This window comes from Sus scrofa, chromosome 15 (assembly GCF_054392235.1).
Source record: "Sus scrofa isolate SSC_HxYL_T2T_F1_AM1 chromosome 15, Sscrofa_HxYL_maternal_Yorkshire_Landrace_v2.0, whole genome shotgun sequence".
Taxonomy (NCBI): domain Eukaryota; kingdom Metazoa; phylum Chordata; class Mammalia; order Artiodactyla; family Suidae; genus Sus; species Sus scrofa.
This window is the reverse complement of record NC_139397.1, coordinates 92,171,793-92,187,717: the sequence shown is the minus strand read 5'-3', so window position 1 is coordinate 92,187,717 and position 15,925 is coordinate 92,171,793. Positions and strand designations below refer to the sequence as shown.

The 15,925-nt window shown below is 42.0% G+C and overlaps 1 protein-coding gene across 10 annotated transcripts in view; it reads left to right on the top strand.

Moving 5' to 3' along the window:
• Nucleotides 1-14,992, top strand: part of SLC25A12 (solute carrier family 25 member 12) — a 204,055-nt gene extending 189,063 nt beyond the window's left edge. For all 10 annotated transcript variants that reach the window (XM_084999505.1, XM_084999504.1, XM_084999509.1 and 7 more), the window contains 5 exons: nt 7,086-7,226; nt 9,594-9,732; nt 12,171-12,329; nt 12,445-12,535; nt 14,299-14,992. In XM_084999505.1, the coding sequence (XP_084855631.1) occupies nt 7,086-7,226; nt 9,594-9,732; nt 12,171-12,329; nt 12,445-12,535; nt 14,299-14,497 (729 nt within the window). In that variant the 3' untranslated portion in view covers nt 14,498-14,992. The remainder of the gene's footprint in view (nt 1-7,085; nt 7,227-9,593; nt 9,733-12,170; nt 12,330-12,444; nt 12,536-14,298) is intronic.
• The last annotated feature ends 933 nt before the right edge of the window (nt 14,993-15,925 follow it).

Here is a 15,925-nt window from a genome sequence, read left to right as displayed (position 1 = left end):
ACTCAAAATGTATTTATTGCTCAACAAAGGCCCTCTATAACCCTAGTGTCTGCAGGTGTTTTCACAGCCCTGTATGAACCTACTCCTGAAGAACACATCGTTTTTTCTAATTTCCTTTGGCCATGCTATGCAGTGGCTTGATGTGGGATCTTAGTTCCCAGACCAGGAATTGAATCCGGCTGCAGTAGGGAAAGTCTTGAGTTCTAACCACTGGACTACCAGGGGACTCCCAGAACATCCCTTCTCTTGGTAGGGATTCTTTCAATCTGCATAGTGCTCTTACCTTAGTGCATAAAAAGCCTGTGAGGTAGATAGGGCAGTTGTGGGAATCTCTACTGTCATATTAGGAAACTAAGGAATGGAAAGGTTATGACCTATCTAAGTTTACAGAGCTAACGATTTTGTAGGTCAACAGCTTTCCAAACCTGGAATCTTTCCATTCTTCCACCTTCCTCCCTTCAGCCTAAGTGTGCACATGCACACACACTCCTATCCCTGTGCCCATGGAGGTGCAGCAAGATGCCCCCTTGTTAGTTGAAACATTTACTAATCCTGGGAGCCACAATCTGTAGCTAGTCAGCTCCCTAGGCTATGTCTTTCTCAGCAAGCTGAGCTTGCATCTCTCTATAAAGATCTCTTTGGAAGTAGTTTCTTCAGGTCCCATCCCCAGGAATCAGTGTGATCCCAACTTCATGCTTCCATACTTATGTGAACACATATACACACGCACACACGGAAAGTCCATATATATTTATGTCACAGTGGTGGGTACCCAGGGATTTTGATTCTTCCTTTACCCTACATAGAGGTATGTGTCATTTAATCTATTTATATCCACGCACCCTGGCATATCATCACTTAGCAATGAGCAAATTATAGTTTATTCCTATTAAACTATCACTATCCTAGACAGCTTTAGAAAGAGCCACCGAATTTCCCATTGCTTTAGAAAATACCCAAGAACGTTTGGTTGGTAGTGTTTTGAGACAGAGTCGATGTCTCTTCCTATTCCTCTTGAGTTCTAGTGACAACTAATTCTGTGACTTTTACTAGTTTTCCTGGTTATTTTAAATGCTTGTTTTTTGTACATCTGTTCAAGGAGCTGGTGTGGCCTTAAATTGAAGTTAGATTTTCATTGACCTCTGTAAGGGGAGATTTTACAATGATTGTTCAGATTAGACATTATGTGGTTGGAAGGAAATAGTTCCAAACTATGACACAACAGATCAAAGAAAGAAGTAACCAAGGGACTTGGCATAAGCAGGGCAGGGCCCCCAGCCTCTTAGTGGATTTTGCCCCAGGGTAGGGTTATGAGGGCAGAAGGTTGAACAAGCCTGATGCAGCCCATTGGCCTCAGACACATCATGGCGACTTATCAATATTACATCCTTTTCTCATAACTTTTGCTGTCAGATTTATTTGTTTTATTTTCTCATTTAAAAAAATTGTTACACAAGATTAAATTGAAGGTTTTCCATTCTTTACGTTTCTGTTGTATAAGCCTCATTCAAAATGAGATTTGTTCCCTCTTTTGTGTCATTTGTAATTTAGTTCTAGAATGAAGAATTGACAACTTAATACTTAAAGTGGAAGCATCAAGGTCAGTTTTAGTATTAATGCATATCTCTTAAAAAAAATAAGCAGCAAGTTTGAAGAGGGAAATTTAGCAATTAAAGGTTAGGAGTTAGTATGGTGAGTTGGTGAATGAAAAAAATTCAACAAAGGCATTGTATGGAGTGGTAGGCTATCTAACATAAGCATTAGTACAAGAGGCAGCAAACTGTCACATTAGACATTGTTCATTTAAGAATAAGCTTGGTGTCATCGTGGTTTCACTTGAAACCAACATAGGTGTCTACTGTTTCAGATCACTAGCTTTATTTGGTTAGACTTTTTTGGATGTTCATATATGCATAGGCTACAAACCTTTTAGAAGTTTTGGATCCACAGATAACTGTGCTGACTAGTTTTTTAAAGTGCAATTAAAGCATATGAATTACCAAATTTACCATGGGAAAGGATGTGTGAGAGAGGACTAGTCTATAAAAGAAGACATTGTTTCTAAGACCAGTTCTGTTTCTTATTTGTCGTCTTGGTGGGGGAGGTGGTAGAGGGGGATGTGGTTTGTTTTTTGGTTTTGAGTAGTTAGTAATTCATATAAGTTTCAAAATTTAAAAGGTATAATGGCATATGCTTTGCACATTCTTTCTCCTAGCTATTTATTTCTCCTTCTAGGAGTCATCCAATGTTTTCATTTCTATGCTATTCTGATTTTGATAAACTTAGGTAAATTTTGACAAACTTGCGATCAATGGGTACCTAACACTTTTTGTTCTGTTTGTCCCTTGGCATGATTTCATTACCTAATCTTATTGCCTGATTAAGAGCATATAATTGTTTCCACTTAACTATTTCCTTATTGAGCATTTAATTTTTTTTCTATTTAATTTTGTTACTTTTTAAAATGACAAACACTGGGAGTTCCTGAGTGGCACAATGGGTTAAATGATCCAGCTTTTCAGAGTTTCCATTGTGGCGCAGCAGAAAAGAATCCAGCTAGTAACCATGAGGTTGTGGGTTCGATCTCTGGCCAAGCTCAGTGGGTAAAGGATCTGGTATTGTCATGAGCTGTGGTGTAGGTCACAGACACAGCTCGGATCAGTGTTGCTGTGGCTGTGGTGTAGGCTGACAGCTGCAGCTCTGATGAGACCCCTGGACTGGGAACCTCCATATGCCGTAGTTGTGACCCTAAAAAGCAAAATACATAAATAAATAAAATGATCCAGCTTTTCTCTTGGAGGCACCAGTTTTATCCCCAGCCTGGTGCACTGGGTTTAGGAACTATGTTGCTGCAGCTGTGGCATGGGTCACAAGCTCTGGTTTGGATTTGATCCCTGGCCCAGGAACTTCCATATGCCAGGTGCAGCCAAAAAGAAAAAGAAAAAAAAAAGCAAACATTATCATGCTTGTAGAAGTACACGTACCTTTTTTTTCCATTGAAAAGCTACTATATTTTTATTACACAATTTTTCCTATAAATAAGAACTAGGGGACACCGAAAGGATTTGTACCCAGAAGCCCCACAGGATACTCATCATAATTCTTGCTCTATGTCACTAGATTGCTTACCAGAGTGAATGAATTAGTTGTATATCTTATTCCCCCCTCACCCGTCCCCAATATGTATGAGAGTGGTCAACCTCCAAGTTTAAAAAAGAACAGTGCATATTTGCCTTGTATGTTTACTGTTAAGTGTTATAAAAATATGGAGTTCCCATTGTGGCCCAGCGGTAACGAATCCAACTAGGATCCATGGGACGCAGATTTGATCTCTGGCCTCACTCAGTTGGTTAAGGATTCAGCGTTGCTGTGAGCTGTAGGTGCAGCTCGGATCTGGCACTGCTGTGGCTGTGGTGTAGGCCAGCAGTTGCAGTTCCAATTCGATCCCTAGCCTGGGAACTTCCATTTGCTGTGGTGTAGCCACCCCCCCCAAAAGACTAAAAATAATTAAATTTTAATAATTTAATAATTTAAATAGTAGTCTTTATATGTTTTTTTTTTCTAAAATTATTCAATGTTTCTGTGTTATCCAACTCAGGTTTGGCTGCTTGCTGCTTGAAAGGCAATACTTAAGAGGCAAGTGTTGGTTGGAAAGGAGAGGTTGTTGCTTTATTCAGGAGGCTGGCAACCTGGGCAGAAAGTGGGCTCATGTCCAAAACCCAGCTCCAAAGATTCGGTTCTTATAGTGTCACTGTTTTATTGTTTACACCCTCACTTGTCATATTTCATCATTTGTGTGTGTGAGTGTGTGTGTATGTTGAGTGGTTGTGTCCAGCGCATTGGTGGGACTTAGTATATGTGCCAGGTAATAGGTCTTCAAAACATACCACAGTTAATGTGTTTGTGTGTGCTTTTTTCAATTTAATGATTTTTATTTTTTTCCATTATAGCTGGTTTACAGTGTTCTGTCAGTTTTCTGTTGCACAGCAGGGTGACCCAGTCACACATACATATATACATTCTTTTTCTCACATTATCATGCTCCAATCATAAGTGACTAGATATAGTTCCCAGTGCTACATAGCAGGATCACATCGCTTATCCATTCCAAAGGCAGTAGTTTGCATCTGTTAACCCCAAATTCCAAGTCCATCCCACTCCCTCTCCCTCCCCCTTGGCAAGCACAAGTCTGTTTTCCATATCCCTGATTTTCTTTTCTGTGGAAAGGTTTGTTTGTGCCATATGTTAGATTTCAGATAGAAGTGATATCATATGATGTTTGTCTTTCTCTTTCTGACTTATTCACTCAGTATGAAAGTCTCTAGTTCCATCCATGTTGCTGTAAATGGCATTATTTTGTTCTTTTTTATGGCTGAGTAGTATTCCATTGTGTATATATGTACCACATCTTCTTCATCTGTTCATCTGTTGGATGGACATTTAGGTTGTTTCCATGTCTTGGCTATTGTGAATAGTGCTGCAGTGAACATATGGGTGCATGTGTCTTTTTTGAGAAAAGTTTTGTCGGGATATATGCCCAAGAGTGAGATTGTTGGGTCATATGGTAGTTCTATATATAGTTTTCTAAGGTACCTCTATACTGTTTTCCATAGTGGCTGTACCAATTTACATTCCCACCAGCAGAGCAGGAGGGTTCCCTTTTCTTCATACCCTCTCCAGCATTTGTTATTTGTGGACTTATTAATGATGGCCATTCTGACTGGTGTGAGGTGATACCTCATAGTAGTTTTGATTTGCATTTCTCTAATAATCAGTGATATTGAACATTTCTTCATGTGCTTATTGATGTGTTTGTGTTTTAAAATGTAGTCATTTCCTTCTTTCAATGGTACTGTTGTAATAGAAAGCTTGTCACATGTACATTTAGAAAGAAATTTGAAGAGTTGCTAAAGAAATACAAATCTCAATAAAATGGCAGTTATTTTCAACATGGTCCTTGAGGTGGGGAGGAGGAGGGAACTGTGGAGTGGGGGAATGCTGGTTGGAGTTGCTCTGCAGGATGTTATAATTTACTAATGATTAAAAACATGAAAGAACTTTGTATTTATTTAAACATAATGTCCATATTTAATAAGTAGCACCCAGGGGTTGAGATCATCTGGTGGTTGCAAATTTGGGGGATTATAATAAAAATTTGTCCTTTTTTAATCTGCTTTGGTTTAGAACATAAAGCACTTTTTCCCAAAGTCTTCGCAACCATTATTTAAATAAGAGATTTCGGGCAAGTAGTAAACTTTTCCAATTGGTTTGGTCTTTGATACTAGCTACGGGAGCAATTACTTGGATTATCATTTTAACATAAATTTTCACCCAGCAATCCTTTTGAAAGTATTGTTTACTTAGATTGAAACATTGAAATACATCCTCCTACCTGCAGTGCAACAGATTAAAAGAGAGAGAAACAGAGGCAAATCAGTATGTAAAATTGGGTCAGTCGTCATTCAGGGACCTATGTGCCCATGGTCTGGATTGTGTCGAGTTCGGAGTGGCAGGAAATCCAGAGAGAGATAGCAACTTGCTGCAAAAAGAAGATTCGGGCCCTGGGGGATGCAGGATAATAAGCCACCCACGAAGAACAAAGGAATCTTTGTGTCGGTGTTGGCGGTCATGGATGTTGATAGGAGTAACGGTTGGAACAGGGATATTTAGGGGTTTATAGCCCCAAGCCAGTGAGGAGAATGGGCTGGGGCTTATGCTGCCCCGTGGAAGGGGGTCTAGAGGGCTGTGGGTTTCAGAAAAATGAACAGGAATGTGGGTGAAGGTAGAGTATTATTGAATGCTGCTTGAGAGTTTTATGGGTGGTGTTTGTAGTCCTTATGTACCTGTAGAATTACACTGCCCGGAGAGGCACTGTTTCCTCTTCCACATGTGACATGCTATTACAGTGAAGTTGTGATTATATAATGTGATTATGATTATAGGAATATGGTTCTGATTATATAATGTAAACAGCTACACTTGAGATGAAGGTGTGTATATGAGATTTTTTTCACTTCAGGGATGGAAATGTATATATTTGTTTTTTAAAGTTTTATTTATTTTTATGTATCCATATGTATACACACACATAAACAGAAACCCAAAGAGTTGGTAGCAGTTTCGTTAAACACTTTTTGGTAGAGTTTTTCTTACAGAAACCCAAAGAGTTGGTAGCAGTTTCGTTAAACACTTTTTCCCTCTCTCACTAGTTAACAGATTTCAGGTGCAAATACACTTTCATTCTCCAAATTCAAATATATCTGTCAATCACCTATGGCTAGAGAGTGTGGCGCATGGCTTTGATTTGCCCTCTGTTGTACTCATGGTAACTAGGTGCTCCACTTCCCAGCTCTGTCTTGAGTTTTTCTGGTTTGGTCTTGAAATGATGCTGAAATTATCTTTCTAAATTACCTTCTTTTGTGTGGGTATAGTTGTGTATCTGTCTCAGAGTTTTGCTCAGGATAATACATTTTAGAATTTGAACCAGAGGAGATTTTCCCCTTTGACTTAAGGCACCTCCGTGGGGCAAAAACACGCTTGTGTTAATGGCCCTACAGTCTAAGGGATGGGGAGCAGGTGCCTGAGTTACAGAGAAGACTTGCTAAGAAGAGGAAAGAAATTACTGTATATCTGAATTTTAGCTCGGGCTTGGTGAAAGATTCCAACCAATCTTCTACCATCTCCTTCCCTTTCTTTGGAGTTCCCACTGCCATATCTGGCTTCACTTTTGTTTTCCAAATGAGCTTATTAGTTTTGCCATTTTGAATATGGACCCGGAAAAGACTGGTCTGGGACACACTCTTGATACTTCAAATAGAAACAAACCCAACTATAGATGTAATAATATTCATTGAGTAATAAAAAAAAGAAAAAAAACAAACAAACAAACCTAGACATGGATTCGCTAGAGGCAGAGTTTGGGGCCATCCCTGGGAGCCCTCCAGCATAAGCTGACTCTCATTCCCCTGTAAAGAGGGAGGCATAAAGTTGTACAACGTGGAGGCGTCTCCTGATTTTTCTTGGTTACACTGCCGGTCAAGCTCTGATTTGGAAATCTGCTTCTGTCTTTCCTGTCTTGCCTGCAGGCTGGTGGCTCTCAGGTCATCTTTACTAACCCTCTGGAGATAGTAAAGATTCGCCTGCAGGTAGCTGGAGAGATCACCACAGGACCCAGGGTCAGTGCCCTGAATGTGCTCCGGGATCTGGGACTTTTTGGTCTGTATAAGGTGGGTATAAGTTTCTTGGCTTATCTCAGTGGAGAGGTTGTAATGTACTCAATAGAAATGTGAAAAACTGTGGAAGCTGTACTCCTCCTCACCAAATGGAAAAGGAATCTTGTGCAACAGGGTAGTCCCTGGAGTAGAAAAATCAAAAAACAAAAAAAATCAGGACACTTCTTTTGGAGGCAGAGGGATATACAAACATGCTCTCCTATGGTTATCTTCAGGCTTTTATGAAGCTGCCAGCAGGGAGGCCAGCACTATAGACCCACTGGCTTCAGGCTCACAGCCTTTTACTTGATGGTGGGTTTGGGAAAAGTTTCTATGGTGGTTTTTTGTTTTGTTTTTATTTTTTGTTTTTTAGAGCCACACCCAAGGCATGTGGAGGTTCTCCCAGGCTAGGGGTCCAATCGGAGCTACAGCTGCTGGCCACAGCCACGGCCACAGCACCACAGGATCTGAGCCATGTTTGCGACCTATACACCACAGCTCATGGCAACACCGGATCCTTAACCCACTGAGCAAGGCCAGGGATCGAACCCGCAACCTCATGGTTCCTAGTCAGATTTGTTTCTGCTGCGCCACGATGGGAAGTCCTTTTGGTTTTCTTTTTGGGATAGTTTAGGGCTTCAAAATAAATCTTGTGTTTGAGTCTGAGTTATCTCTATTGTTATCTTCCCAGTAGGAGCTTCTCTTTGTCTTAATAATTTGACCATAGTGAAACAGTAGTAGAGTTTGGTAGGATTCGGGTCTTTTTAAGAAGTTAAGTGGTGGGATTTGTCAATAATGAATTCCATTAAAAAAAAAAAAAAAAAGCCATACCAGAGTGTACTGTACTTTAGCAAAATGCCAGTCAACAGATTCCGTCCCTGCAGGTATACTTACTCCCATCATTACAGATCAGATGTAATGGAGCAGAAGCTATTATTTTTCTTAAACAGGGAAGAGTATTTCTTTCTATTCTTTTGCCTGGTATAAGGGGGGAGTATTGTAAATTTAGCTTTTATAGACAACTGTGTTTCCACAGCATCTGATTTATTTATAGATCTGTCCCTGTAGAAATGTATACATTGCCTTCTGTAGCCGCAAATTGGAAATGAGAAATTCTCTAGATTAGAACCACACAGCTACCAGGCTCATAGGAGACTAGTAAACCAATGATGCCTATCCTGAGAGAGTTTTGAACGTATTCTCTCCCCTCCACCCCAACTTCTACCCTTTTTGGAATTCCCTTTGCAAGCTGAGTTTATTTAATGTTGTTTCTCTCGGTATCATTCTTCAGAGAGTCCCAGGAATTTTTTTTTCTTTTGGTCTTTTTAGGGCTGCACGCGTGGTATATGGAAGTTCCCAGGCTAGGGGTCAAATCTGAACTGTAGCTGCCTGCCACAGCCACGTGGGATCCAAGCCACGTCTGCAGCCTACACCACAGGTCACAGCAATACCTTAACCCACTGATCAAGGCCAGGGATCAAACCCGCATCCTCATGGATACTAGTCGGGTTTGTTACTGCTTAACCACGACAGGAACTCCTTTTAAAAAAAGAGAGAGAGAGAGAAAGAAAAAAGAAATTTTTGAGTTTGCCTTTTTAAAACAGAGCCAGCAGGGAAAACAAGTACCAAAGATGGAGTTTTTGCCTGGCCAGCTAAAGCCTGGGCAGGGGAATATTGTGGGCTGAGGAGGGTGTTTGTTCCATCCTCAGTCACTGAGACACATAGACAGTGGGGGTGGTTTTCTACTCCCAGGGAAATTTCCTGCTAAAATATTTTGTCTGGGTTCCCTACCTGCCCCACCTCCACCTCCGGTCCTCTGCTATTTAGGACCTGAGGAATGAGGAAGGAAGATTGGTGATTTCTTTCTCCCCTTCCCTAGAACGGCCACCTTCCTTTGCCACTGCTACTGCACATGGCTTCTTACCTGGTACTTCAGGAGCTCTAGGCTGAGATTAGTTTGGGGGCTGCCTTTGCTGGCTGCTTTGAAATCAAGCTATTAATACTTGGTTTCTAAGTCTGTTCCCAGCCACACCCCATCCACTTGCACTCACCAAAGCCAAACAGAACAGGCAGCCTAGAGGTTTGAGGGTTGCATTTTTATTAACCTTAAAAACTGGATCTCTACTGGAAATGCCAGAAGATTCTTCGCTGTCAGAATACCATCATTATCCATTCAGCTACCTCTAGGACTCCAGGCTGCACCCATCTTTCTGAGACTTTGAGCCAGGTCTGATTCTGTCTGCCTGGCTAGTTCTCCCATTTCCCTTCCACATCAGTCCCAATACTGTTTGAGGGCCACCTCAGGCTTGTCACCCTGGGTCCCTTGTGGGCATCCAACCTTGTTTACACATCTGTTTGAACTGTTTCCTCACCGTGTGACAGGGTGCCAAAGCGTGTTTCCTCCGAGACATTCCCTTCTCTGCCATCTATTTTCCTGTTTATGCTCATTGCAAACTACTTCTGGCTGATGAAAATGGACACGTGGGAGGTTTAAATCTCCTTGCAGCTGGAGCCATGGCAGGTAACTACAGTTTTTTTTTCTAAACCCCAAAGAACCCTGCTCTTCTCCTCCCCGCCCCATTCTCTTTAAGAAGTACAGAATCTCTGTGTACTTTTTGCCCCCTGTATTTCTGGAAGGGTTATTGTTTGTATCTAACTTAGTTTAACTGTGATTGCTTTTTCTCCTTTGTGGGGTGTGCTGTAACTCTGATGAGAGTTAATTACATTTGCATAATGTGGATAAACAGCTTAATGCAGCTTAGCAACTCGGAGCCAAATGAGTTCTGCCCATCTAAATTGGGCTTTCATCATTAACATGTTTCTTAGCCTCCTCTGCCCCTGAAACCTTGGGTGCAGCCAAGCTAAGCATTAAGATGAAAAAGTTCTTCATCAAATCAGTTGCTCTGTTGTACCTCATCCTGATGCACAGGTCTAGCATGCCCACACTTTCTAATTGTGTATTAGAATCCATAAGATTTGGCTCAAAATTGAGTTTGCTTCAGGAAGCTGTTCCTGTTCCTTCTGCCATCATCCTCATCAGACCAAAGTAAGCAGTACTTCCCCTGTGAACCACCCTGCCCTTGGGTGGCATCTCTTCTCTGCCCCCTAGCACTTTGTCTTTTATTAATGGTTGTTTGCATAAGTTTTAGTCTCTGTAGTAGGCTGGGAGCTCTTTAAGGCCGGGGTTTCATTCTCTTCATCCTGACCTTCCCAGGTGGCCAGCACATTAATAATAAGCTCAATAAATGTCAACAAATGAGGACCTTCATCTGGTCTGAGATACCAAATTAGGCACAGAAGAAATTCCATCTGAGAGGAGCCTCACAAATGCAGGAAGGGACCAAGATGCTTCCTTCTGATCACATGCTCTAGCCTTCCTCTCGAGTTGTGAGGGAGCGGACCTGGGATCGAAGGGGAGGACCAGGTGTCCTTCACTGCACCCGCCCTCGGAAATGACAGATGAAGGAAAGGGCATGTGTTTTCCCCAGTTACAGCTGGTCAGGCATAGAAACGGGCAGGGTGAGCTAACATGAACCCAGCGCTGGGCCCACATGCTCAGGGTGGTCCTGGCACTGGGTGCGTTCTCTGGGTCAGCAGCAGGAGAGCCTGAAGTGTGGGATGCAGCAGGAGCCCTTAGTTCTGGGGGTGTGGGGTGGACATAATCTTTTCACCCATAATGAGAAGGAATGACTTGTGATGATTAAGAAACTCTGCCAGGGAGCTTTGAGCCCTTATTTGGGGCAGTCCTTTGCAGTCATTATTTGAAAGCCAGTAAAGCTACCTGCCAGGTCTTGGCACCAAGTGTTCATCTAGCTCCTTTCAGGTACTCACCAAAGTCTCCCAGTTTTAAGTGAGAGCCAGCAACTCTCTGCTCTCCAGTGAGCAGCAAAGAACAGTCTAACCACGGACAGGCATTTTGCCAGTGGTTGATGGAATCATGTAGACATTTTCATGCAACTGTCAGCACCACCCTCTTCCCCACAGACATTTGATGAATTTTTCTAATTTTTTACCTGTAAAGCTTTGCTGGCAGGCACTTGAGAACATTCAAAATTCAGAACATTCCAAAGGCAGCAGTTTACCTAGTTTCATCTGAATAAGACGTTGGACTGTGGGGGGAGAACATTTGCACCCTCTCTATCGGAACCCCCACCCCCCCAAAGTCTGCCAGCTCCTACATCTGCCCAGTGATGACTTAGTGATATTCAGGCCAAATTGAATTTTCTCCCCCCTGAGGAAGATTATCTTGCTCCTTTGTCCCATGTTTTGTTTTCTACCTAAAAGGTGTGGTTGTGAAATCCATCTTGTGTGTCCTGCTGCTGATCAAAATCAACGTGGCCCCAGGGAGCTGGGGCGAGCGCAGGGGACCGGTGACAAGGCCCTTTGATGATCAGTTCCCCTACTGTTTCTTAACTGGTTGTGCAGCCTCCTCTGTTTCAGTTGTAATGACTTCTGTCATGTAAGCATATCTGAAGGGAGGCACAGCTAACTCTCAAGTTGGGGCCTCAGCTGAGTGAGGGGCTATGAGTATTGATATTCATCTTGCACAGTCAGGTGGCAAGAATCAGCCAAAACCACTAGAGTTTGGTGTCAGGTATATGTAACAGCCCATTAAGTTGACATTAGCCTCATTTCTTATTATTCATGAAAATACTATATCTTATTTAGGCAAAGAAAGGAGGTTAATTGCTGCATTCTTTTCCCCTCTCACAGTTCTTTGGGATCAATGCAGATTTTCCTGCTTCAGAAAGGAAGAAAGTAAAAAGAGTTTTGCCCTGACCCCCCACCCCCAAGCAGCTGATAGGCATATATATCTTTTTTCCATTAGTGCTCAGGTGTCTACTTAAGAAGCTCCGAGTTAAAGCAGTTAAAGTTGCTAATTGTGTTGTTAGATGTTAGCAGTATTTCTATCCTTTGTAAGGTACTTTGGGGAAATGAAATGTGCCTTCTTCCTGAAAGGTGTACCTGCTGCCTCTCTGGTGACCCCTGCTGATGTCATCAAGACAAGACTGCAAGTGGCCGCCCGCGCTGGCCAGACCACATACAGTGGTGTCATCGACTGTTTCAGGAAGATACTCCGGGAAGAAGGGCCCTCAGCGTTTTGGAAGGGGACTGCAGGTAGGGGCTGGGGCCACAGGGAAAGGCTGGCTGGCACTGGGGTCCTGCTGCCGTTACTCACTGGTCCTCTTTGCCACCGTCATCCTGCTGTTAACTGCCCCCATCTCTCTTTCAGCTCGAGTGTTTCGATCCTCTCCTCAGTTTGGTGTTACTTTGGTAACCTATGAACTTCTCCAGCGGTGGTTTTACATTGATTTTGGAGGCCTGTAAGTGTTCAATTCCCTTGTAAAGAAAGCACCAGAAACCAAAACAGATCTTTGTTCGGACTACGAAAGCATTTTGGAAATCTTAGAAGCTGACAGGACAGAAGATTGCACAGGGCCAGGGCATTTAAAACAAGCAATAGGCTTGAGCAACTTCAGTGTTAGGGAAATAAGACCTTTACTGGGTGACATCATACACAGTATTATATGGCTACTTGGGGAAAGTTTAGGGAGGCAGCAAATTAAAATGTAATGTGGATAGTTATCTTTTTAGTATAAGCAAATATTGAGCTTCATGAATTTAGCTCCTTATTTGGATTTTATTATATATGGCCTTTTCAACAGAAGTAATATAAATTTGTATTAGTTACGCTTTTGTAAACTTTCTCAAGACTCAATCAAGCCCATTCACACTGCCAGGATTTCCTTATTCACCATAATTTATTATTAGATAGGTATTCTTAGAGCTCATTTTTGCAAAAAGAAAAAAAATAAGTTTCAAAGAGATGTTATGCCATGGACCTAATCACTGGTGAGATCTAAGCCAGAAATTGGGCCTCTTGAAGCTTAGTACTTGAAGCTTGTGCTGGGGAGAAGAGGCATCATTTGTTAAATCTGCTGGGTGGGGAAGGTTATACCCAAAGCAAGCACTTACTGGGGTTCCCCAGTGGCCTAGCAGTTAATGATCTGGCATTGTCGCTGCTTTGGCATGGGTTCGACCCCTGGCTTGTCAAAACAAAACAAAACAAAACAAAAAAACCAACCCAAACAATTCTCAGCTTTTTGGTAGAAGATCAAATCTTATATCTGAGTCTCTACCTCATAAACCTATGCACTCCTTTCTTTCTCAGAAGCCAGATAGGGAATTAGCTGCTGAAACAAGAAATAGAAGGAGTTACACAAAGGAAGTAAGAACAGTAATCTTACAATTCCAGGCTTTTCTATAATTTTTTTTTTTTTTTTTTTTTTTTGCCTCTTGAAGCTTAGTACTTGGGGCATATGAAAGCTCCTGAACCAGGGGTCAAACCCATGCCACAGCAGTGACAATGCCAGATCTTTAACTCACTGAGCCACCAGGGAACTCCAAGCCTTTCTATACAATTTTTTTCTTTCTTCTCTTTTCTTTTTTTTTTTAGCCGCACCCACGGGATATGGAGATTCCCAGGCTAGGGGTTGAATCGGTGCTCTAGCTGCCGGCCACAGCCACAGCCACAGCCACACAGGATCCGAGCCGCATCTGTGACCTACACCACAGCTCAAGGCAACGCCGGATCCTTTTCTATACATTTTATGCTCTGTAAGAGTAAGAATTATATCTATTTCTCTTTAAATAACCTTAGTAATAACCTTCATGAGTCTATTATTTTCAAAGTTAGCTTTTAAAATTATGTCAAAATAAAAGAAAAATGTGAATTTCTTATGGTTAATTTATGCTGAGCGTAGAAAATTTGGAAAACAGAGAAGCGTAAAAGAGAAAATCATCCATAATCCTACTTCCCAAAGTGGTACTATTTGAGTGTATTTTCTTCTGATCTCTTTTCTGTGGATCTATTTATATATATGCAATTGAGGCCATTTCTCTTCTAAATCAAATATGTGAATGTGTTGCTTTCAAAGCAGCTATACATCGTGACTAATACAGCATGAATGACGAGGAGTAGTTGGATAGACTCTTCCTTGTGGCACGTGGGTCAGACTGAGTATTCAGTTGTGTGCCATCTTCATCAGTCTGGAGCACGCTAACCTTTGGCTTTTCCTGTCAACAGCAAACCCTCCGGCTCCGAACCCACACCCAAGTCACGCATCGCAGACCTTCCTCCTGCCAATCCCGATCACATTGGTGGATACAGACTCGCCACAGCCACTTTTGCTGGCATTGAAAACAAGTTTGGCCTTTATCTCCCCAAGTTTAAATCTCCCACTGCTGCCGTGGTTCAGCCAAAGGTGGTGGCGGCAGCTCAGTGATGAGAGACCCGCCCGAGTGTGGCAGAGTGGCGCCCTCAAGAGAGAGGACTAGGAGAGCAGCCCCATAATGTATCCAGTCAGCTGCATGGTGCTGACGGAGCTGAGGAATTAAACTATTCTTTCTATATGGCATATACATATATTTGTTTATAAACTAATCATTTGCCCAGGAAAAAAAAAATACAATGCTGTTTGAAGCTTTAGTTTTATGTGTTGAGATGTTTTCTAAGCCTTGGCATGAATTAGTGTTCTAGACTGCTTCGCACAGCTTGCACTTAGAGTGACTGTACATATTGTACATCTTTGTACAGAGACATCTTGGCACCTCATCCCAACAAATCACATTTATAGAATGTAACGCGGTTCTGAGTGGCTTGAAATGTACAGAATGTTTCAAAAGTGTTTTATTAAGACTCACACGAAAACAAATGTATTAAAATTAAATTCATTCTCTTATTGCTGACTTATGGCAATAAAGCATCAATATTGGATGTATTTAATTCCTAGCTTGTTTTCCATTCTGGAATAAAAAGGTATTTGCTGATAAGAGGCATAACGAGACCAAGTGCTGATACCATTGAATAAGAGATCCTTTGGAAAAGATGCATGCCAGTGGATGCCTGAGGGCCAGGTTCATGACGTGTGTGCTGATGTGTTTCCATTTGTATTTCATATGTGTATAGCTTCTCCCCTGTCCATCAATCAAAAGGCATTTTCTAGACAGCTCCTCTCCTGTCAGCGTGCATATGGAAACAGGGACGTCTCCAGCATTACTGGCTTAGTTTTGCCTTCCTCTGGCACAGCAAGGCAAGGGCCCAGCTTTCAAAGGAGTAAAGAATACATTGGCAGGTTTCACTCATATGGGGATGATTCCAATCAAAAATAAAATGCACACCAAAATGTATGCATGGAGTTGGATTTTCCTTCATAAATATACTGGTAGTGTTTTTATTTGGCTTCAGCACCAATTCCCAGTAACTCATGATCAGCTTTGCCTCTTCCCCACTTTTATAGGAAATAGTTTGCTTTAGAAAGGGCTGTGGTGGAGTGAGGGAATGAAGAAGAAAGAGAAGAGTGCTGTTTTGTGATTTGGTGGGGTCTGCTGTTCTTACGAATCCAAACACAAACTGCTTATTCTAAAAGTCACTCACCAAGGGTGTGATTACTAATTTAGATCTAAACATGCATCTTGACAGCCACAGCTACACTTTGCTCTGCTGTGATTTGATGTGTAGCATCAGAATTTATTTACTTTAGCAGAGTGCTTTGGGAAAACATTACTGCTATTGCCAATGAGCCAGGATATGAGAATGTATGCAAATATTTTCAAGCCGTGAGCCTGGAGATGGACCAGGTCACTTAGTATCCTACACATGGCTCCTGAATTGATGGCTGACAGCCCTGTAACACACTATAGCTCTCCTGAGG